At 40.9% G+C, this 25460-nt stretch overlaps 1 protein-coding gene across 2 annotated transcripts in view; it reads right to left on the reverse strand.

The window, feature by feature from the left end:
* BMPER (BMP binding endothelial regulator) overlaps nucleotides 1-25460 on the reverse strand; it is a 257047-nt gene that overhangs the window by 183423 nt on the left and 48164 nt on the right. For both annotated transcript variants that reach the window (XM_042248614.1, XM_004007905.5), the window contains exons 4-6: nucleotides 11487-11569; nucleotides 7392-7482; nucleotides 3021-3103 (exon numbers count right to left, since the gene is read on the reverse strand). In XM_042248614.1, coding sequence (XP_042104548.1) covers nucleotides 3021-3103; nucleotides 7392-7482; nucleotides 11487-11569 — 257 coding nt within the window. The remainder of the gene's footprint in view (nucleotides 1-3020; nucleotides 3104-7391; nucleotides 7483-11486; nucleotides 11570-25460) is intronic.

A 25460-nucleotide genomic window follows, 5' to 3' on the forward strand; every position in this document is an offset into this window, starting at 1 on the left:
TCTGCTCTCCTCAGCCAGTATCCTCCATCTCCCATGAGACTCCTACACCCCAACCTTTGCTGCAAGGTCTGTTTCTGGGGGAATCCAAAGTTAGACATGTAAATGTGGGTCTGTATTTATATTTATAGGCATGCTTCTATAGATGTGGATATGTGCGTGTGGAGAGATACACCCATAGATACAGACATTTATGCATGTAAATATATATGCACACAAACACCACATATACACCCAAATGCATCGATGTGTTTCCATCTCTCTATTTATAGTACCATTGTTTTCCTTCTTACCAAAGCATAGTGGGTAATTATACACAGTCTTCTTTTTAAACTGGAGGATCTGCAGCTTCCAGGGGCATACCCTTCCTGTAACCGCCTCAGTGAACCACCCAGCCTCGCACAGGTCCTGTCCGAAGCCCTTGTCCAATTTCACCCCCTCACTCCCCGCACTGTCCACAGCAAGGTGTCCGAGCCCATGGCCAGGCAGAACCTTCACACTCTGAGTCTCATGGTGCCAGGGCCAGGCTGCACATTTGCAATATTGCCTTCTAAAGCAAACATCTGTCCAGTTGCCAGTCTCAGGATAGGGCCATCTGCTGCCAAGACAGTGCCTCTCTCTCTCTCCCCTTCTTTTTTTAGCATACTACATTGAAAGATAGCAAAATAAAAGCATATTAAAAACCAAATGACTTTCATAACAAGCTGCAAAAAAGAAAGCTTATGACTCAAACTTTTGTATTCACAAAAAGAAAAACTGCTCTTTTGACTCTACCTATACCCAAGCAAACTCATAAATGTCCTGTCCACAAGCAAGAGCTCCATCTCTTCTTCTCCTTCCCTTATTAACTGACAAGCTGACACCAGGGACAGCCAACGCCATTAGCTGCCCCTTATGTGCCAAGGGTGGTAACATGGAGAACTAGAAAGAATATAAAATTAGGAATACAGAAACACAGGAGATTAGAATATATAGGGATACAGAAAATGATATAGAATATAGATCTGGAGGAACTCATGAGAAGGAAAGCCTGGGCAAGCAATTACTTCTTTGGGTTTTTCTTTCTTCAACTGAAAATAAAAGCAGTACTTGCAGGGGCCTGAATTTGGCCCTCCGGTGTATTTCATTGATCATGCAGTGTCTTTAGAAACACACAGTCTGAAGACGTTGAGTGCATGAGTATATGACCCTTTACATAGAATCTCTAAACTCATTTCCATTCCCAACATCGGATAACTTCGTGTGACTGTCATTGGCGAAACTGCGGGAGCCTCCCATCCTCCCTGCCACCTTCTAAATTTTTTCCCCAAGGAGGCTCAGTTGCCTAAACTTGGCCCACCTTTATGGAAACAATAATTCATTCAGGTGAAGATTTAAAGTTTTCTACTGAAGTTTGCCTTGTTTTTCCTCAATCTACCCAAAAGAATGAGATGAAAATAATTCTTTTAATTATCAGAAAACTTGACAGCTACCAGTGTGGAAGAAATAAAATTGTGAAATGGGCAGTATTTAGTGGCAAATAGAAATTATTACGAAAAAAAAGAGCTATTTAGTCATAATTAGCAAGAAAGGAAAAACATGGAAGTTGAGTCTGAATATGCAAAATCATGTTCCTCTTCATCAATTAGCTACTTTTGTGTTTTTATATATTCTTATCAGGTATTTCTTATACCTTATATTACATATTTATATTTACACATACATGGTATATCATGTACATATACCTTATATTACATATTTATTTTACATCTATATCTACATCTGTATCTATCTATAGGTATAGATATAAATACTATCTATCTATAGGTATAAATACTATCTATCTATAGATATAAATACTATCTATCTATAGGTATAGATATAAATATCCTGTGTCTCCTTCCTTCTCTCTCCTTCCTGTCCTTCTTCCCCTTGCAAAAACTATAACCCTTGGTCATGCTTACTTTAATCTGGACTCTCTAAGCTGTATGTGTATGTGTGCTCTAGGAAGGAGGAAATATTTTGGAAAAGACATGGAGAAATGACAAATACTATGATTTATGATGACCCACATATGATTCTGCTTTGGTGAAGTTAGGATGCCGAAGTTCCCCATGTATTGTTTTTTTTAATATCTTGAGATGACTATTGTGTGTTCTTTACTGCAAAAGATTAAAAGCTTAAAAAATATATGGTTGTACTAACTCCCTACTGTAAATAACTTGGAGCGGCTGGTTAAGACTAGAGTCCCCATCATCATCAATACCACCACCATCACCAATGATTTTCCTCCAAATTTAAAATACATTAATAAAAAATATCCCTTTAAAACTATAACATATGCCAAGTTCCTTTTTCATTCCTAAGCACTATGAAGATATCCTTAGTCTGTGAATTACAAATCAACAGTGCTTAGAAAGGCAAGTCTATGGCTTTGTCTCACTAATCCCTTCTCTGCCCTGAATCCACGTTTTAGGGGTCATTTCCTCCTGTCCATTCTCCTCAGTATAATTGATCAATCCTCAAATCAGCTTCTTTCCAAAGCAAGCTACATTTATCTCCATATGCTTCCCATTTGACTGCACTAAAGAACTCAACAGCTGCCTAAATAAGAAGTTTCTCTGGCCCAAAGATTGGAGAATCCATGCCTGCCCAAAGAAGGCAGGTGAAGGGAAATCAACCCCTCTCCCTCACTCTTTAGACCAGTGGTTCTCAATCAGGAGTGGTCATGTTCTCCAGGACACATGTGGCAGTGTTGCTGGTCACAACTGAGAGGGTGAGTGCTCCTAAAATCCAATGCGTAGAGACAAGGATTCTGCTAAACATCCTACAAGGCACAGGACAGCTGCTACCTGTGAACTACCCAGCCCCGAATATTAACACTGCCAAGGCTGAGATACCCACCTTAGAGTGCTGAGCTTTTTCCTTGGTTCCACATCAGGAGGGAGAGAAAAGACTATAAAGAGACTTAGGGCTGGAGTTGGTGAGCTGAAGGCACAATTAACCAAAAGGAATACCCTGGGAACATCCAAGGCAGTACTTACAACACAGGAACACTTGATACACTTGTCTCCTTCTGGCTGAAATTCCTCCCCTTCTCGGTACTGCACCCCCTCAAACACACAGCCTGGAAAGCAACGCAGAGTTTCGAATCAGGGCCACAGTCTTGACTCAGCTTGACATTATATCCTTCTAGCCACTGAGCAACCATCCCCACCTCCACCCTCAACTTGTACAGCATAGTCTTCAATCAGAGGACAAGAGTGCTTCAAAGTGAAAAAGAAAAAAAAAAAAAGAAAAACCTGTCGAGTACAAAAGATCGACATGGACCCAGAAACCCGAAGATGCTAGAAAGCAAACAAAATGTTGGAAGTCAGGTTGGCCTGAGCAGCAGCAGTACAGGGTTCTGAGCCATGAAGAGTCTGAGGAACTCACCAGCACCACCCCAATAACAGCCAGGGAACCAAGTTCCAGAGGAGCTAGAAGAGGCAAAGAGAAGGTCAAGCCAGAGAGGTCAAGGATGAGCTTAGGAGCAAATGACATGGAGAGCTGCCACCTGGAGAGCAGCCAGAAGTGGCCAGCTCCTGCCAGACCCTTCGCACTCCTGACCTCATTCTATCTTCAGCGAGCCCACAGAGCATGGACTCTGATCACTGCCCCTGCAGGTGAGAAACATGCGGCCCAGAGAGAGGAAGGAACTCATCCAGCTGGCAGCACTGGGTGCTAACTCAGCTCTGGCCATACCACACAAAGGGCCAGACACCAAGACGAGAAAGGACAAAGGCAAGGCAGGAGGCACCACACAGGTTTTCAGTCCCACCCTGTGTGTTGTTGAAGGAGCTAGGATGTCCACAACAAGTTTGGCTAAAAATAGGCCCAAGAGCCAGGAGGTGCCTCCTATCAGAAAGATGCCAAGGTCACTGCTCTTTTCTTAAGCGATGTCACAGATGGCCAGAAGAACAAGCTGGCCAATGACCCTGCGCCACATGGGCCATGCACAGGAGGACCGTCAGCTACGGCCAAGCCTCCTTCCTCAGGACTGCCCTCCCCAGCTGCCTTGCCAGGATAGCTGAGGTCACTTTCCACAGATAGACAGTGTGGAAAGCAGCACTTCCAATGGGGAAACTCAGCAAAGAGGGCTCTTGTGAAAAACCGACTCATGCCCCTGAGAACAGGTGTTCAAGGCCTGTCCACTAAAGCCATCAACATGCATGCTCAGTCATGTATGACTTTTTGTGGCCCCATGGACTGTATGTAGCCCACTAGTCTTCTCTGTCCATTGAACTTTTCAGGCAAGAATACTGGGGTAGGTTGCTATTTCCTCCTCAAGGGGATCTTCTAGACCCAGGGATTGAACCCTCATCTCCTGCATTGACAGGTGCATTCTTTACCACTGTGCACCCTGGGAAACCCAAAGTTGTCAAGAGAACCCACCAACTCTCAAAGCAGCTGGTTCCTGGCAAAAGGAACATCTGAACATATGAGCATTGCCCATAACCACCCAATCAAGCCACCGGACCTGTTCATTTCAAAGCTAGATATGAAGCCTTTTGTTCAACTGAAACACATGGAGACAAATGTTACTGAAGCTGAATAGCTGGGTGAATTGTGGCTTTAAAATCTTTCTGATGCCCATAACCAGAGCCAGGGGAGGAGCCAGAGCCACCCTCCTGCTGTTCCCTTTGATCCAGGAGACCTGATAAGCTTGGTGCCCTCCTTGTGGCCATATCTCAGCACTGTTAATAACAGCAGGTGCCCACTCATCTCTTTTCAAAAGACATTTCCAACAAAGGGTCTTCAATGCTTTCATATATGTTTGCACCACTGGTTCTGTCATACAGATTGCCAGACAGGTTAACTGCACAACCCACATAATAACTTAAATAACAAATTTTTAAATGAAAACTCTTGCAAACTGTTCCCTTTACAGCCCATCCTCCTTGAGCAAAGAGTCAGACGAGAAAAGAAGGAGCAGATAACTAAGAATGTCCTGCAATCTGTTTCAGGAAGAAACTGACCACAAGCTGTATGTGTTTGTCATTATGTGGAATACCATCCCATGATCAATGACAGATGCCAGTCCTTCTGAATTACAAGGAGAATACCCCAAGGCCTCAATGGACTGTCCCTCTCTAGACTTGGCTGAGGCCTCCTTCCCAAGACACAGGATAATGCAGTCTGGATGCGGCCAGATCTGAGTCTTCTGATTTTCATGCCAAAGGTTGGTCTTTGAAATTAAGGAGAAAGAATAAAGTTGATTCTTGACCCCATAACCAAGGGCAGAGTGCCTACCCAGATGTCAGGGGGCTAGCGTGCAGCACTGGCAACCTAATGTTTTACCTTTTTAGTTTATATTGGGGTATAGCCAATTAATAATGTTGTAATAATTTCAGGTGCCTAGAGAAGCAACTCAGCCATATATACACACAGATCCATTCCCCTCTAAACTCCCTCCCATCAGGGCTGACTGGCAAGCTAACTTTTAAATACTGCTTCCCAGGGCATCTAGACCCAAGCTGAACAATGATCACAGTGTGGGATAGGGGCAGGTAGTACAGTATAGAGGCCAGAGAAGAAAAGAGGCCAGGGACCCCACCCCCACCTTTGGACTTATCCTCATTGAGTCAAATTTCTGCCTGTGTGAACTAAAAACACTGCTTCATCCCTTACTGAAATGGTGGTGAAGGCTTAACATTACAATATGTGCAATTACAGAGCTCAGCCTTTCCTTCCTGGGAACTCAACTAAAAAACAAAATGAGAAAAGCAATTGCTCAAATATGATAACTTCAGCTGCTGAAATAAATTCACTCTGTTGTTTCTATACACATACTTTCAAAGGCAGTCTAAAAATATGACTATCTCCTAAGTGAAAAGGAATGTTATATATGCCGAGTTGATTCTGCACCAATAAAGCGACAGTCTACTCAACCCAGCTGAATTCATATTTAACAGCTTTGATATCTTTTAAATCTCTATAGCATATAAAATTTGCTCTGTTCTCAATCTCAAGCTTGGCTGTGCACAGAAATTATCCAGGAGGCCTGAGTTCCACCCTCCAAGATTCTGATGGAATTGGTCTGGGATGCAGCCTGGGCATCAAGATTTATTTTTTAAAACTTCCCAGGTGATTTTCATGTGCAGCCTAAAGAATGACTGAGCTAACTTAATAAAGATCCTTTAGGCATTTTAGAATATGGTTACATGATGCAAAGCATTCAGTGCATTCAGAGGGGAAGGGTACTCAAGCAAACTCTGTTTGATAGATACAAAATAGCTGAGTTATGGAAAGAATTATTTTACTTGCAACTGGTTTCAGGCCTTCACTTAAGTTTATCCAATAATACAAGTTTAACAGAAATTGCAGTGTGAAAAGGAAGCTTGGCTCAATAAAGACTGTCCAGGGAACCCAGGAAGGTTAGGAGCAGTGGAGAGAGACTGTCCTCACTGTCATTCAAAGATGAGGGAAGGTTGGACCCTAGAAGGGACTCAGGTCTGGGAGCATGGCAGACTGTGTGGAGGAAAACGGCAGGAGGAGAAGGGACCAGGGGCTCATCTTCACAGAGCATCCGACGATGGTGCCTTTGCCATTTCCTGGGAAGGCTCACAGAACAGAAGGCCCTTTGGAGATTAACTTCAAAAGCAAAGAGAAGTAGTTGTGAGTATCGCCTCCAGTGAGGAAAAGCACTCAGAGTAAAACCCAAAATGTAGAACATCTGTTGAAGAGTATGGGCCAGGGGCTTAAGGGATCAGAAAAAAATCTCTCACCTCAAAATCCCCGGGCTCGTACCTAAGGGCAAGAAAAGAGGCAGGAGGCCTTTGTAATCCTGTTCAGAGAAGTAAGAGGAAACACTCCAGCCACTGAAAAGGAAAGATCGCTTTGCTGTCAGCTAGGCCCTGGGGCCCTCTAAAAAGACAGTGGTTCCCAGTCACTGCACCACACAGAAAACTGAGACCAGCAAAGCCTTAAGCTAAATCCACTTAGGGACCCAGCTCTCTGTGTTCAGAAAACATCTGGTCGCCTCATCACCAAGGCGAGCCGGCGAGCCCCAGCCAAGGTATTGCAATATGAAGCAGTAAAAAGACATTTCTGGAAGCAAGGGAAAGCCACAACCTTTCCTTCCAAAATAAGCGTTACCTGTGGCCCTGTGGAGTGGAAAGCAGGCCTCCGGAGCCTGGAGCATCCTTGCCAAGACCTACAGCACATTGCAGTCATCCCGGGCCCGCCAGAGTCCAACCGGACATTTCTATGCAAAGAAGTTTGCTCTCCTCACCCATTAGGTACACAGACGTAAAGGGAGAAAACTTCCAGTCGGGAGTGGGAAAACCATGCATGCTTGAGAGAACCCCGAAGGATTTCAACAGTGCTGTAATGTACCAGAAAGCCACACTGCCTTCCCCTTCCTGAGAGGTTACCTGGACACGTGGGGCAGCATGTTCCCAGATGCTTGGAGGGGTTTTTACAATGAACAACACATCGCACCTCAGACTCTGTGACAACGCCTTCCTGAAAAACAGAAGGCCACAATCAATGTCAGCCCCAGTATTCCCACGGAGATTTACTCACTTCTGGAAAGTAGCCAAAGTAGTAGGGGAAGAATCAAAACACGAAAAGTGCAAAGGGGGGATAGGCATCAGGTCCATAGGTCCATGGCACAAACGAGGTCTGATGGCTCCAGTTTGTCCATTGCAAACAAGCGCAAACCTGTTCTCTTCCCTGTTCTGGCTCTTTCTCTTTGACTCTGATTTCTTCCTTTCTTTCTTCTAAATCTAATATTTAAGATTTCCTTGCTGTCTGTCAGTAGCTGACAGAGTCTAGCTATTCATTCACAACTGTTTTAGGTTTTCAACATGTATTATATGATCTATAATTGTTGTTACACTTTAAGCCATTAATTATAAGCCACAGAGGGCAAACATAATATCCCAGACTGGCATCTGGAGACCCAAATCCTCACCATCCTTCCAGGAATAACCAGCTCTGCAATCGTAGACATTTCTCTGGGCTTCCCAGAGAGCCTGGCTCTCACTCAGCAAATGAAGAGATCAGATAAAACTATTTTAAAGATCATACTCAGTTCAGTTCAGTTCAGTTGCTCAGTCATATCCGACTCTTTGCGACCCCATGAATCGCAGCATGCCAGGCCGCCCTGTCCATCACCAACTCCCAGAGTTCACTCAGACTCACGTCCATCGAGTCAGTGATGCCATCCAGCCATCTCATCCTCTGTTGTCCCCTTCTCTTCCTGCCCCCAACCCCTCCCAGCATCAGGGTCTTTTCCAATGAGTCAACTCCTCGCATGAGGTGGCCAAAGTACTGGAGTTTCAGCTTCATCATCATTCCCTCCAAAGAAATCCCAGGGTTGATCTCCTTCAGAATGGACTGGTTGGATCTCCTTGCAGTCCAAGGGACTCTCAAGAGTCTTCTCCAACACCACAGTTCAAAAACATCAATTCTTTGGTGCTCACAGTCCAACTCTCACACCCATACATGACCAATGGAAACTATATTATATTAAAATAGAGACTTTCGGTCTTAATAACAAAATCAAGGGACTCATTTGCAACTGATCTTTTGACTCTAGTACTTTAATGTTGATTGAAACATTTTTTTAAATTCAATTTTCAGAGTTGGTCTTTGAAGGTTTTTCTCTATATTCTCTACCCCCTTTATAAAATGGTCTTGTGTGTTTATTAATTTTCTTTCAAGGGGAGTGGTAACAAAAGGTAAAACACTATGTAACAATCTGACAACTAGACAATTTTCTTCATCAAGCCTGCTACTATATCATCTCAATCCAACAAGGAAAGTGACATCCTAAATGTCTTCACATCTGTCAGACCTGAGGGTTCCACTACCAAGAAATTTATTGTGGTCTATATCACATCTGGGAAGGAAAAAATGTCAAAATTCCAGCAATATACAACATCAAAAAAGGAACTGGCCTTTAGTTATATAACTGAAGCAATGCAAAAAGTCCAGGATCAAATTCCCTTTAGTATCTGCAATGCAGATGCAGGATTCAGGTTACTCCCCAGCATGAATTTCCTGTCTCTGATCTTCAGATTTTCCTCTTCCAGTTAGACACTAAAAGTGGAAAATAAAGGTAAATTTTCCACCATCAAACTCCTTCAGTAAGAAGACATAAGAAATAAGCTAGAATTCAACTCAAGTGGAAATAAACCTGATCATTAGACTTGCTGTTACTGGTCTGGTACCAAGTTGTACTCAGTATACACAGGCTCTACCAGAAGTGTTTTAAATGACAGTGTTGCTCATTCTCACAATCACTCTATGAGGTAGTACTATCCTCATTTTATGGGCATGAACGTGAAGTCTGGAGAGGTTAAGTAATAAGTTATGTGAATGGCAACAGCCATATTTTACTCACTACACTACACTCTCTCTTCTGTTACTAATTCTGTGTCCTGAGAAGAAAGATCTTGGAGAGAGAGGTTGCAATTGTGTCCTTCGGCAGAGGAGCATCTTACATGAAGACTTCCCTGATGGTACCAGTGAACAGTCATTTCCTGCATTCATAGATGAGGTCACCTTCCCTAAAGAAGGAAGAAAGTAAGCAGGAGTGGGAAGGTACTAACTAAGAGAAGGAGAAGCTTTTTGTAACTAATTTAACAGAGGTTTGCCTTTATGGTGATTGAGTAAAATGATATTTTCCCTGGTGGCTCAGCAGTAAAGAATCTGCCTACAATGTAGAACAGGGTTCAATCCCTGGGTCAGGAAGATCCCCTGGAGGAGGGCATGGCAATGCACTCTAGTACTCTTGCCAGAGAATCTCATGGACAGAGAAGCCTGGCAGGCTGCAGTCCTTAGGGTCTCAGAGTCAGACACGACTGAAGTGACTAAGCAGCGGCAACAGGGCTTAGGCAAAGTATTATACAAGGAGAAAAATTAAAAGGCAAAGTTCATCCTTGGTGGTGAACATCTCCTCTCTGTGCTTCATCCTAAAGTTCAGCACTTCCTGACTCCTGGGTCTGTTGGTCTTTAAGATTTCTTTCAACAATAATTTGATATTCCTATATATTATCTCTGGGCCCTGGTGAGTGACTAGTGACCAAAGCTGATACACAATAGGATTTTCAGTGTTCACAAATGATGATGGCTTGATATGTTATTCATTCAACAGAATATTCCCTCCCAGATAATACTGGTTTTCATCTAATTCAAACAAAGGCAGCAAAATTCACCACTGGTTCATGCAACTTGAGGATCTTCAAGACCTCTGACTATTGTATACAAATATTATAGTCCAATCCAAAAGGCAAGCGGCTGCTACTTCCCTGTCAAAAATTGGAAATTGCATCAGTCAAGAAGCAGGGTTGTGATGGGGTGGGGCAAATTTTAGAATGAGTGTGGGCTTTGATGTTGTTAAAAGTCATTGTCATCATCATTTGGTTCCATGAAGCTGACTGAATGTATAACCCAGAGAAAAAATTCAACAAATACTCACTGAATTAATTAATCTATTGTTCATATCTGTTCTACCTACTGCTTGTTTTCATAAATAATTTAGATTGCTACATAAATTAATTGAATATTTAACTGAATAAGTAACTGAAGATCTTATGAGTGAACATGCCCGCTGTGGGCTTATAATAAGAACATGATTCCATAAGATTCAGATTTCAATAAGCTAAATGTCAATATATTTGAGATAAGATCAGAGAGAAATATGCATTATTATACTAACTGCTTTCTCCTTTAAATGCAACAGAATATCCTTGGACAGTGAAATAAACCTGGGGTAAAATGATTAAACAGCATCTTCTCTACAGAGAAAAAATTTTAAATTATGTCAAAATTAGATGAGCATTTTTTTTAACAGAGTATTTCTTTTAAAGAAAATAAGTTAGAAAATTTTGATTCTTCATTTCCCCTTTAGTTTATCTTGCCTGTGTTTAAAACGTGTAATGATTAGAGTCACGTGGAAACAGTGCACTTTTCAGAGTTCAGCGAGCACCAGGCACAGTGGGCTCCTTAGGAGCTGAACTGGCGGTTCTTAAATCGGTTGGGTCGAAATCATGGAGATCACAATGTCCTGATTGCTTTGGTTAATACAGTTTACAGACTGGCTTCAGTTAAAAATGTTTCTAAATAAAAAAGAAAAAGGAAAGCATATATCCTCTAACAATACCTCTTTCTGCTAGCAAGAATTTGTGTTTTGCAAAGCTGACTCAACAGGAAGACATGAATTTTCCCCAAGGACATATGCATCTTCTCGGAGCTTTTCCAGGCACAATTTAACAACGGTGAACAATTCTGCTGTGTGCTTCTGGAACTAAGACCCATGCAATAACTATCCTGTACCTGTCTTGTTATGGTGAATGTCACAATAAATATAGACAAGGATAGAGTTGGTTTTTCATTCGTTTCTCATTTTTTGCTTGTTTCTTTGGAGTTTTATTCTGTGTTTGTTCTGTGTTCTGGAAAGGGTTTCTGAAAAGGACTTTATGGATTTCTTGTCACTGGAAAGTAAAATAAATGGACTTTACCTGGCACTGGCGCAGGACACAGGGTTCAGCAGGATTCTGCCATTTGAAGGAGCTGTTATAGGTACTTCCATCATAGGTACAACCTAGAAGAAACACAGAGGCAGGAAGAAAGGCCAAGAATGAATGTGAGTTTCATTTATCTTTGAAGCAAAAGAAGTTATGTCTTCTAAGCCAGAACTAGTGATCGTAGGAAACACCATGCTCCTTGGCGATTTTCCTCTAAACACAGCTAAGCCTTCTAAGTATCCACTTGGCTTTTACTTACATTAATTCTTTGACTACCAAAAAGATTAACCTCACAGATTATATTTTCAAATGGAAAACCATAGATTGATGAACTCTTTAAGCCAAAATACATAACCTCGTGACTTTATTTATACCTAGTAAGTATGAAGAGGACCAGGACTCAAAACATCACCGTGAAAGGGGATTTTACACAAGACTAAATGAACTTAAGATTCCTGAAGGTCAAGAGGGAAATGTAAAACATGGCAAGAAGCAAAAGCAAGAAAATTAAAATATAAAAAATGGTCGCAAAATCCTATACCCATCTGACTCCTGACAAGCTACTGTCTTCAACAGATCAAACTTCCAAGACTTGCCTCCAGCTTTAAGAGCTATGATTTCATTTTTCACTTTGATTTTACTTTTAAGTGGTGAACTAGATTAAGGAAATCTGAAACTAGATGATGTATAGATTATCCCACGTCAATTCACTAGCCAAAACAGAAGTCATGCTCATTCACTTGCAAAAACAGAAGTCAAAGGCCAGAGAGTCTCAAAAAAGGAAACAAGTTTAAGCCTCTGTAGAAAGAGCCAAATAAATAATGGTGCAAGGATCACAACCTAGATCTTAATTTAGTTTGTCCAAATAACGCCTTCTACCTTGTGAGTTAGGTTTCAAGGGAAGATGAACCCAGCTATGCCTCTAGTATGTGCCCATTGGATTATCAGGAGTACACCAGGCAAATGGGATTCACCAAGCACAGCCCCACTGCTTAGCCCAAAAAGTACAGCAGTAGGAACACACAGATGGGATAATGCAGATATAAAAGGGTCTGCCTCTGTTCAAGTGACTGGCTTCCGTCAACCCATTCCACCTCAATTCACGATTTTTCTTATCCAAGATACAAAGAGAAGACTCACCTCCTTCCCTGAATTCTTTTGGATACTGCAGTGGTAATTAAAAAAGAAAAAAGAAACCTCAATACAAACAGAATAATAAAGACTTAAGAAAACTTCAATAGACATTTTCATAAACTCAGAACCATGATTCAAATTCCCAGAGAATTATGAATGATTGAAAAGGGCTCAGTAACACTCTTCTCTCTAGTTCCTACAAATCAAATTACCAAAGTACACAGCTGATTGGAAACATATTAGGGAAATGCTTTCACTATATATTTTTTAATTTCCTTTGCATGAAGTGTTACAGCGATAAAATGTTCAACCACAGGGACGCCTAGCACACTGCAAATACTTAACACCAAACCCAGAATGAATACAGTAAATTTTCAACAATGAAAACCAATATAAAACCATTTGGGCTAGCATAAATCTTACGGAACAAACACACTTAACAATAGACGTGCCATGTGCATGTCTGATTCACTACCACAGACTCACTCGGATAATAAATAACTTGTTCCGAGAGGTGGAGGTGGGGAAATCAGAGGACCAAATCCAATTCAAGTTAAGTCCAAGTAAATATGAAACGCCTGCCAAGTCTGCCAGTAGAGTTTCCAAATATGTTATACATTTTCATCCTCTGGATTAAAAAAAAAAAAAAACTAAAAGAAAGAGTGATTTTATGATTCTAATAGGGCAGGCAAAGAGATTGCCTTTTTTACTTCGCAGGAGGAAGTGCACTGTAAGCCCATATACACCAGGCAGGAACTGCAGGCCAAGAGACTGTTCCCGAACAATGCCAGGCCATATGCAAATGACTTCCAGGAGTAGGGCAGAAGTCTCTAGATTATTCCACCCAGTATGGAATAAAAGGTATTGGCAGAGTGGTCCACAGTGCAGGGAACCCAGCCATGCTTTCTGCCTCAAATAACTCAAAATGAAGTCTGGCTCCTACACCAGTTTAACATATACAGACCAAGATCAAATTATGACCAGCTTAACACCTGAATCCATATAATATATGTTCCCAAATGTTGGATGAGTCAGAATGATTGAATAGACTCAAAACTATCAGTATTAATCTCTTTCAAAAGTAAAAGCTATATCTTTTCATTCTTCACCTACCCTCAACAGCATTGGCTGGTTTTGGCAACTCCAGTAGACCAAGCATCCTAGGTCGATTTCAGATGTAAGGGATTCTTGGGAATCAGATAATTTTAAAAAGGCTATTTTCACTGTTCTTTGGGTTCATGTTCTAAGATAAACATGCCATCTTAATGCAAAACGCTAACGTGAGCTATGTGAAGAGTCACAAATACATACAATCAAAAAGATCCTCAGACTTACTCCAGAATTACTTCCTATTCTCTGTAAGGCAAACTTCTTTATAATAAAATCTCTTTTGCCACCAACTTTATACTGCTAGCAGGGAAGACTGGCAACATCTTGCCCCTTGAAATCCCAGAGGAGGAATATGTTAAATATCTATTATCGGCCAGAGTAGAAAGAAAGACCAAAAAAAAAAAAGTCCATTGTACATTAAGGCAGTGTTTCTCAAACCACTTCTAGGGAAAAGTCTGTTTTGTTTTTGTTTTTCTAATTCAGTGTGGGCCGATACATTCATAAAATATAATAAAAATAGATTACTATAAAAATTAAATTTAAAAGACTATGGCAAAATGTAATTATTATTATATGTAATGGGTATAAAATTACTTAGAATCATGAGAAACATTTCTAGTGGCTTACTCTCTAATTCTGTACTTTTCTCATTGTAGATCAGCATTGTCATCTCTGGACCAATAGAGACTTACAGAGCACATTTTGAGTTGCTCTGCATTGAGGGATGTGTCATGGGATGGGGGAACAGCCCAAAGAAACAATCAAAAGATTTCAATCTTAGACATTTAGAACTAGAAGTCAAATAGCAGATAATAAACTTTCTCTCTTTCATTGACATAAAAGAAAATCTGCACCAACAAGATTAAAGTGGTTTACTCAAAATTAGGTGTAAAACTAACACTAAAACCTGGTCCTGCGTGAAATCCACCTTTTCATATCCAGGTCTAAACTCACAGTATTATTTGGGCACTTTCTAATTCATAAGCTCTTTTGTATTGAGGACTTAATGGCCCAGGAAAAAAATCAACTCTGTCCTTTTAAATTAAATGATAGAATATCCAGGAACTTAATGAAAGAGTGGACAAGCTAGGCAACAGACAAATGGTTAGGCAACCAGTAAAGTCACTTTTCCTCTTCAAATATTTTAAAATAAATGTTCGAGAAGGAGATTTATAAACATTCATTAGTTTTCTTCTGGAGATAAAAAGCCTTCCAGATTCCAAGAGCATCATGAAAACCACCTATACAGTAGCAGGAAGAATGGTTATTTTTTGATAAAGTCACTGTACTATTTTTAAACCTGCAGCTCTCAATCTAGCATGATTTTGCCTTCGCCTTCCAATACCCAGAGGACTTTTCATAATGTTAGGAGATATTTTTAGATGTCACAGGCTGGGGATAAAGGGGCTTAAATGGTTCTACCACACAGGAGTCAGAGATGCTGCAGACACTCCACAATGCACAACAAAGAACCAACCAGCTCACAATGTTAACTGTGCCAACGTTCAGAAACCCTGATCTAAACCATCACACGAAGCCCAAAATGGCTTTTCTTCCCAAAACTAAAATAGTACAAAAAAGCTATACGGTACTTGTGCATTTATTTCAGCTTTTTTATATTAAATATTTTCAGGGTGAGGAAGAATTTCAGAGCATTTTTTTAAACACATACACACTACTGTAGAGAAGCTTGGCCCAGTCAACTAGGAAAAGAACATGGCAACGGAAACAGTTCAGTTTCAGTTTCAGTTCAGTCACTCAGTCGTGTCCATGGACTGCAGCACACCAGGCCTCCCTGTCCATCACCAGCTTCCAGAGCCTACTCAAACTCATGTCCATTGAATCAGTGATTCCATCCAGCCATCTCATCCTCTGTCATCCCCTTCTCCTCCTGCCTTCAAACTTTCCCAGCATCAGGGTCTTTTCAAATGTGTCAGTTCTTCGTATCAGGTGGCCAAAGTATTGGAGTTTCAGCTTCAGCATCAGTCCTTCCAATGACTATTCAGGACTGATTTCCTTTAGGATGAACTGGTTGGATCTCCTTGCTGTCCAAGGGACTCTCAAGAGTCTTCTCCAACACCACAGTTCAAAAGCATCAATTCTTTAGCACTCAACTTTCTTTATAGTTCAACACACATCCATACATGACTACGGGAAAAACCATAGCTTTGACTAGATGGACCTTTGTTGGCAAAGCAATGTCTTGCTTTTTAATATGCTGTTAGGTTGAAGGACATAAATAAATTGAATCCACAATTAAGTAATAAAACTCATTTTTCTTATTAGTTGTGACCTTTTTTGGAAGCCACATTATCCCAAGGGAGAGAGAATGCCATACATTTTCATCATTCTGTTATTAAAATAGCTGTTAAAAATCATCAGGACCATAAACAAATAAAGCACTGGCCACCTAATGAATCTTAGGTCCACCCAGTCTCATTCTTCTAATTTCAATCCTCTCTTTTTTCACATTAACATTAGCCTATGGATCTTATCATTACCAATAACTTAACCCCAGCACCCAAAGGCCTCACTACATGGCCCCAACCTACCTTTCCAGTCTTCTGCCCTCATTCCTGGAACTAAGTCTCTGGGGTTACCTGATCATAATGAACTTGAATGCTTCTTTAAATAGGTTCAAGTTCTTCAACCAAGGCTATCTGGCTCCTGCCTTCATCGTCCCACTGAAACGTCACTCTCTTCAGCTGCAGCTGCCTACATGTGCCCAATCCAAGGGGACACTCAGCCCTTACCTTAGAAGACTTCTCCGTAGCAAGTCGACCACATTTTCCTTTCTCCATCACTCCCCAGTTCAGTTCAATTCAGTTCAGTCGCTCAGTTGTGTCCGACTCTTTGCGACCCCATGAATCGCAGCACGCCAGGCCTCCCTGTCCATCACCAACTCCCGGAATTCACTCAGACTCACGTGCATCGAGTCAGTGATGCCGTCCAGCCATCTCATCCTCTGTCGTCCCCTTCTCCGCCTGCCCCCAATCCCTCCCTCACGCCCCACCACCCCACTTTTCCAGATGTTCTCATACAATTGCCTTTCCATTCCCTCTACTCTTGCCTCAACTTAAGCTGCTGGGTGTTCCTCATCTGGACTATTACAACAGGCTCACTGACTGCTTATGGCTGGCATGGGATCCTTTTCCAGGCACCCTCCTACACAACTATCAGTGTGTGCTCTTTCAAATCCAGGTCTTATTATCTCATTCACACACTTGAACTCTTTATCAGTGACTGATGGTTTAGCCTAACTGAAGTACACACTGGTACTTTTATCTCCAATCTCTGTTCTCTAGACCAACTGGATCAGAGTCTCTGGAAGTAGGAAGCAGAAGAGGAATCTAATGTGTGGCCAGGATTGAAAATCACTGACTTTTACTATAAAATTCAAACTTAGCATATGCAACTCTCAGATCTGGCCTTGACTCACTTCTTTGTTCTCTTATGTGCTACTCCGAAACTCCCCACACTTCTCCCAAAAATCACCAAATAATGTTACCCTGTGATTTTGCAAATGCTGGCCCCTTCTTAAAAAACCCAGACCTCTTCCATTTCCCTCCATTTCCATTATCCTCACAAGGACACAAAAGTCACCCAGGCTCTCCTTCCTTGTGTAGCTAACTTCTCTTTCCAGACTTAACTCAAGGTCACAGCCTCTGAGATGCCTTCCTAGAAACTTCCCCGCTCAGGGTAAGTTCCAGAGCTGCTTCTCCAGGAAGACTTGGCCTTTCAAACATCTATTTCAAGGTACAGCACTGCATTTAGCAGGTACTTAATCATGTCTCATTTCACCAATAATATATAGTAAACATCAATATACAAACTATTCCTGCAAACTGCAAGGAAAAAGAAATGGAGACAGGATGACATTCCTTGGAAGTCCTGTTTTCTCCTTTGGCAGGTAGTCCACTTCAAGTCACTATTCTACCTCCAGAAACAACAAAGTTTTCCTGGAGCAACTCAGATGCCAAAGTCTCTCTCTTCTAATACTAACCCCCGTCCCCATTCTCCCATGGCTCAGGTCAGCTAGAGCCGAATGCAGTGGAGAAAAGTCCTTGAGCAGCCCAGCACTTACACACCCTTAGAAATAAGAAGCATATCAACACATCCTCAGCCCCCTTCTCCCATACTGGCACACCTCACTTTCAGGATCCCTTTTCTTTCCAAAACCCACTTTGGTCCTCCAAGTTACTGGTTTATTTTTTTTCTTTTTTCTTTTTTTTTTTTGGAGGTAGGGAGCAGCATGCAAACTGCCATATTTATTTAAAAGAAACCAACCGTGGGGTCTTTGAAATCAGTTCATGCCCACCTGGTACAGGGAAGCGGAGCAGGTCGGTCTGCCATTCTTTGCTGTTTCCAGGTCACCTGATCTGGTAGCCCCCGCTCCCTGGTCTTGGTCAATAATCCCCAAATTACTTCAGCCCAATACAATTTATTTAATGAACCATTTTTCGGACACTGCTCTCCAGGAACATATGGAAGTATAATCAAAAGGGATAAACATAAAACCTGACTAGCCATTCTAGGGCTTAAATCTTGTCCTCAGGAGTTCATTTAAAACAGCCTTTTATTACTCTTCAAGGCTGTACCTACAATGAATCCTGCAGGCAATTTTGCTTATTTTTAGCTAATGGGAATTTTATAGTCAAACCATTTCCTCAATCCCAAGAGAAAGACTCACGCCCGTGAAGTGAGTTCTTGAAGAGTGGTGCCCCCTGTCAGAATAGTATTTTCCATAGCTTTTTTGTTTTGTTTTCCAATTATGAGTTAAAAACATGATTGAAATAAAATAATTAACAATAAAGAAAGAAATGGTGGAAGGCTATGTAACTTAATTTTTGATGATTTCTGAATAAAAACCTAAATACACAGAAATATCAGGTGCATACAGATGACCTGTAAACTCAATTCACTTCACCAGTATAAAGGAAAGCAAAATCTCCACGTGATCTGCTTGGATTTCTAATCCATGTGCTTACTGAAGACTGTGAAGTGATGACACTGTGGTTTACAGAACCTGTCTCATGACTTTATAACATTGTAATACATACAGTATCTGGCATTGATGCTAAGATAATAGAACAGAGTCTATGAGTCACAAACAAATTAGGCTTCTATTTGATAAAACACAATTTCAAACTTTAATATAACTGATACAATAAAAGAAATATGCGATGCATTAAGGACAAAAATGCCTGCAACAACTATTTACTACGAGCCACATCACCCATCATTTCTGCATCTGACCTGGTCTTATCATTGTTGTTATTGTGAGAATTGACTGGTTGAATCTCCTTGCAGTCAAAGGGACTCTCAAGAGTCTTCTCCAGCACCACAGTTTGAAAGCAACAATTCTTCAGCACTCAGCTTTCTTTATGGTCCAACTCTCACATCCATACCTAACTACTAGAAAAACTATAGCTTTGACTAGACAGACTTTTGTTGGCAAAGAGATGCCTCTACTTTTTAATATGCTATCTATTATAGCTTTCCTTCCAGGGAACAAACACTTCTAAATATGGGAGTGCTTCTACCTCTAGGCTGAATCAGTATTGCAGCAGCCATGCTACCCACCATATCCCACTGTCAAATAGCCAATATCCACTGTTTCTCACAAGGCAAAAGACAAATAACTATTTTGAGCTCATATTGAGCAGAAATGAAAAATGAAGAAAAACCTGCAGAGATTGTCCTGTGAAGTCATAAGTGTGGTTTTCTAATGCAGGAAAATGTCACTAGAAGCCATTTCCAAAGATGAATTCCAAAAATATTTTCAGAAATATTACATAAACAACCCTCCAACAAGAGAGAAGGAAAGAGAAAAGTTATTGCATAATTATTATAGGTGAGGCACCATACTTGGAATTTTCATATACAACTTAATTTTATTCTTATTAAAGGCACTCTAGGGCAGATAATATTTTACCCCTAGTTTTTCAAATGAGGATCCAATATTCAGAAAAGCTAAATTACTCTGTCCAGGTCACACAGCCACTCTATATTTTAGTCCAAAGTCCACGTTCCATTCATTCACCGGGTCCTGCCAGATGCATGGAAGAAACTCAGAAAGTAGTAGCTCCCAGAGTAGAAATAACATCCCTGGAGAGGATGACATGCTGCCTTTCACTTGCTCATTTACGTGATCCTTTAACATCATGTTCCAGTGATGTCTGAAAACCAGTATTATAGAGTAAAACTGGAAGAAGCAAGACCCTATTCTGTGGGTTTATGTTTACTCTGTTCTAAACGCCTTTACCTCTGGCTATGAACCATGCTGTGTCTCAGGCCTTTTGACATGATGAAGCCACAAACAACAAGGGATCAAAAGATCAAACCCCCTTCATGGATCACAGTCTTGTTGTGGCAAAGGGGCTATGTAACTCAATGAAGCTATGAGCCATGCCGTGCAGAGCCACCCAAGACAGATGGGTCATAGCAAAGAGTTCTGACAAAACAAGGTCCCCTGAAGGAGGAAATGGCAAAACACTCCAGTTTTCTTTCCACAAGAACCTCATGAATGGTATGAAAAGACAAAAAGCTATGGCACCAGAAGATGAGTCCCCAGGTCAGAAGGTGTCTGATATGCTACTGGGAAAGAGCAGAGGGCAACTACTAATAGCTCCAGAAAGAAAAGTGGCTGAGCCAAAGTGGAAATGACGCTCAGTTGTGGTTATGTCTGGTGGTGAAAGTAAAGTCCAATGATTAGATGGTTAGATAGCATCACCAACTCAATAGATATGAATTTGTGTAAACCCCAGGAGATAGTGAAGGACAGGAAAGCCTGGCATGCTGAAGTACATGGGGGTGCAAAGAATCAGACATAACTTAGCGACTGAACAACAACAAAAATCAAACATCTCAGGTCCGAGTCACGCATTTCCCAAAACAGGAACATAGTTCATGATTTGGAGTACACAGGAGCAGTGTAAGAAAATAAAATTTATTTGAATACAACAAAATAACCAACAGTCTCATAACAAAACTTATGGCAGCCACATGGAGAAGTCATGAATGGGAGAAGTCATCCTAAGTTTCCTGAACATAATTTCAAAGACATCGGTAAAAATCTCTTTGATGAGCTAAAGGGTGAGCTACATTCGACACACATTTGAAATGTCATTTGTGGGACCAATGTATTACCCTGCATCAGTTTTATACTTTAAGCTACATATCGCACAGATGCAAACTTCATAGTTGATTAGATAGGATGTTTAGGGCTCACTGCAAAAATACTGTTAGGAATATCTTACCATCTCCCTTTTTCTCATTTATATTTTGAAATAATTATAGATACACAGGGAGGTACAAAAAAATCTACAGGAAGGTTACACCCACCCTTTACCCAGTCTCTCCTAGTTAACATCTTGGGTCCCAATAGCACAGCATCAGGATCAAGAAACACACTGGTTGACATTGATGTGGTCCACTGAACTTTTTCAGATTTTACCGATTTTACATGCACTCATTTGTGTGTGTGTGTGTGTGTGTGTGTGTGTGTGTGTGTGTGTGTAGTTCTATCCAGTTGAATCGCACATGCAAATTTGTGTAACCAATCAACACACAGAACTGCACTCTCACTACAAGGCCTTCTCAAGCTACTCATTTATAACTACTCACTCCACTTACAGCCTCCATCCCTAAGCCCTGACAACCATGAATCAGCTCTCCATCTCTGTAATTTTGTTATTCAAGAATGTTATATTTTAAAAAAGAATGTTGCATAAATTACTCTGTGGCCTTTTTATATGGTTTTTTTTTTTTTTCCTCTGAGAATAATTCCTTTGAGATCAATCCATGTAGCTTCATGGATCAATGTTTTGTTCCTTTTTATTGCTGAGTAGTATTCCATGGTATGGATGCACCAGTTTGTTTAACCACTCCCCCACTGACGGTAGCTTCCAGTTTTTTTGCCTATTACAATTAAAGCTGCTGTGAACATTAGAGCAGAGGATTTGGGGTGAAAGCAGGTTTTCACTTTAAGGTATACATAGCTCAGAATGCAATTGCTGGGTTATATGGTAAGCGTATATTTGAGGTGAAGTCGCTCAGTCGTGTCCAACTCTTTGTGACCCCGTGGACTGTAACCTACTAGGCTTCTCTGTCCATGAGATTCTCCAGGCCAGAATACTGGAGTGGATTGACATTTCCTTCTCCAGGGAATCTTCCCGACCCAGGGATCGAACCCAGGTCTCCCAAATTGGAGGCAGACACTTTAACCTCTGAGCCACCAGGGAAGAGTAAGTGTATATTTAGTTCTATAAGAAACTGCCATACTGATTTCCAGAGTGGCTGAAACATTTAGCATATTCACCAACAATATATAGGAGATTTTCCACATCTTTTTCACCATTTGGGGTTATCATGCTATACACTGTTTCTGCTGCTTAGTTGCTCAGTCATGTCTGACTCTGTGTGACCCTATGGACTGTAGCCTGGCAGGCTTCTCTGTCCATGGAATTCTCCAGGCAAGAGTACTGGAATGGGTTGCCATGCCCTACTCCAGGGGATCTTCCCAGCCCAGGGATCGAAGCTAGGTCTCCAGAATTGCAGGCAGATTCTTTACCACTGAGCCACTAGGGAGGCCCATGCTATACATTATATGAATATATATTTGCCATTTTGCTAAGTGAGAAATGATATCTCACAGTGATGACATTATATCTCACCCTCCTCCACCTAAACCTGGCATACACAAACTCATTTAACCAGGGGAACAATCATTCCAGTGACTGTCAAAGTTGTTGACCATCATGTGAGGGCTGATTCAGAATATAGATACCCAGTGGAAACAACCCAAATGTCCACTGATGGATGAATGGATAAAAAAATATGGTGTATATATACAATGGAATATAATTCAGCCCTTAAAAGAATGAAATTATGATACGTTACAACATAAATGAATCTTGAAGACATTGTGCTAAGTGAGATAAACCAGACACAAAAGGGCAAATATTATATGATTCCACTTATACAGAGGTACCTAGAATAGGCAAATTCACTAAGACAAAAACTAGAATAGAGGTTACCAGGGGCTGCAGGAAAAGGAGAATGAGGAGTTACTGCTTAATAAGTATACAGCTTCAGTTTGGGATGATGGAAAAAGTTCTAGAAAAATATTGCAGAGAAGATTGCACACTTTAAAACGGTAAATGTTATGCTTTGTGTATTTTACCACAATAAAAATTAATAAAAAACAGAGATGCGTGGGCCTTGCCCACTGAAAATTGTTTCCCTTGGTCTGCAGTGGGGCTGGAGCATCTGAGTATTTCACAAACAGCCCTGGCAATTTTAAGGCACATTCAGGTTCAGCACCCCTGCATTTTACAGAAGATGAAACCAAGGCTTTGGAAAGAAAGAACTGAGTGAAAGTCGAGTAACTAGAAGTGGCAGAGGAAGGAATTGATTCCAGATCTAATTCCAAGTCTAGTCCCCTTTCACTTCATTCTTCAAATGACTGAGAATCTTTACAACTATCCAATCCACAGGTCCCAAGGCACACAAGCTCTGTCTAGATGCCTGAAAATATGACCTGGCTTCTGCATTTAGCACCTTAATGTGGTCTTGCCTCTAGAGGTTTGAAGTTGTTACCTTGCATTCACAGCCTCATCAAGGTAGCCACACTGCAGACACCCAAACCCCAAATATCAAAAATTCCAACTGTATTTTTAAATCTGATCCCTCTGCTGGCTCCACGTATGGCATAGAGAATGCCCAGACATTCTCAGGGAATCAGGGGGCTGCCTCATGTGCTAAACATCAGCTAGTTCATGCCCACGCATGTTTGCAGATAAACAGATACACAGCCCTGTAACCACCAAGCTACTGGAAGCATAATTAGATGACTCCGGTGTAAATAAGCTCATCTCAGTGAAGGAGACACTCAAGTTCACGAACATACCAAGGTACTTTGTTCACCTTTATTACCACATCAGCCCTAGTAAAACATGAGCCTCTCTGGCAGATAGATTTCTAAGGCAAACAAACATTAGTTCTCAAGGTGAGATACCTGTCAAAAAGAGAACCTAAAACATTTGATCATAAAAACCAATTGTGCCAACTTCTAAAGAGACTGAAAGAGACTATTCTCTGATCAAAGCCCAATAAGACTACTTCTAATTGTTGCATGATGGTCACTTAAAAATAATAAATAGATGCATAGAATTATGTATCTTCATAGAGTGATGTATCACACATACAGACATACTTTCAATTTTGCAGCTGCCAAACTCAGGCGGCAAGTAAAAGAGACCCTAAACAGATGTTGATAGCTTCTATTTCAAATCACTGCTTCCCTGCAGTTTTTAAAGATGCATTCCAACTTTCCACTTGAAATACCTACCTTTATTTTTATCTCCATGAAACAATTATATGAGAAGCCTCAGAATAGATAGGAATGTTTTGATTCTAAGACATTTCAAGATGATAGGCATCATCGTGATTTCATTCTTGTAAGTGAAATATCAGACCAGAGGAGGGGAAAATCATTTTAAAGGGCAGAGCACCTTACTCTCCATGAGCAAGTTAGATGCAGTCACAGAATAGTTTTCAGAGCCACTGTAGAAAACTCAAAGCCAATTTTAAAGTGTGTTTTATGTGATGTCACAAAAGGAAGTACATAATCCTATCAAAATGACAGCAACTAGGAAATCTGAAGTTATAACTGGTGAAAAATCTACTAAAAATTATATTAAGGTTACCACTAAGTCTGTAAGTATGAAATATACTACAGCTACCACCACATGAAAATACACTTAGGTTATGGTGATTTTAAGGACTTTTTAAAATCTCTATGGAATTCAGCAAAGAAACAGTAAGGCATCAGGAGTTTGGGAACGGTTTAGAGACATGCTGCCATTTTTTCATTTCTATTATCCATTTTAACTCTCTCCCTAAAATTCTCACTCAACTCTTTTAAAGTCCTGCTGAATTCCAAAATGAATTTAAGATGTATATGGCTCAACAGTAATACACTAAATACACAGTTGATTTCATGAGTCATGCACTAAACAAGGAAGACTGGAATCTGGTTCCAATTTTCCTTTCTCCTCCTTGCCTTTTTCCAACATACATTCAACTACCATGTGCCACTCACAGTGATCACAACTGAGAATACTATGGCCCCTCACAGAACCTCTACTTTAGTGGGAGTTAGAGAAAAACAAAACACGAAATCACAGTAGTGCCTAGTGTTAATTCCACAGCAAGTAGCACTGAGGCCAGGAAGTGATGTCTAAAGTGAGAGCTGAAGAAAGGACAAAAGTTAACTAGATGACGTTGGGTGGAAAAGCAGGCATACAGAGTGAACAGTGTGTACAAAGCCCCATGACAAGAAGCATGCACAGAACAGTGAGAGAAACAATGTCAGGCCGCAGGAGTCCAGAACAAGAGGAGGCTAGAAGACAAGTAGGAGCCAGACCTTACAGGGATGAAAGGGAATAGCCAAGGGTGAGCACTTTCCAGCATTTGCTGTTTGCAGGACCCATAAGGTTTATTCTAGCTCTAAGCACCATTTATGACAGATGTTTCTACTGCCATGCATACCAGAGCTGCTCTGAGTATGGTCTGTAGAGTCTAAAGTGACTCTCAAGACTTCCACTCCCTTATACATCCACCTTTTATAATCCCAAGAGCGGACAAGACCTGTGGATGTGATGGATATCATTCCCATAATTAGGTTATGCAAAGATGAAGCAATTTTGCAGGTGTAATTAA

The sequence above is a fragment of the Ovis aries genome, chromosome 4 (assembly GCF_016772045.2).
Source record: "Ovis aries strain OAR_USU_Benz2616 breed Rambouillet chromosome 4, ARS-UI_Ramb_v3.0, whole genome shotgun sequence".
Lineage (NCBI taxonomy): Eukaryota > Metazoa > Chordata > Mammalia > Artiodactyla > Bovidae > Ovis > Ovis aries.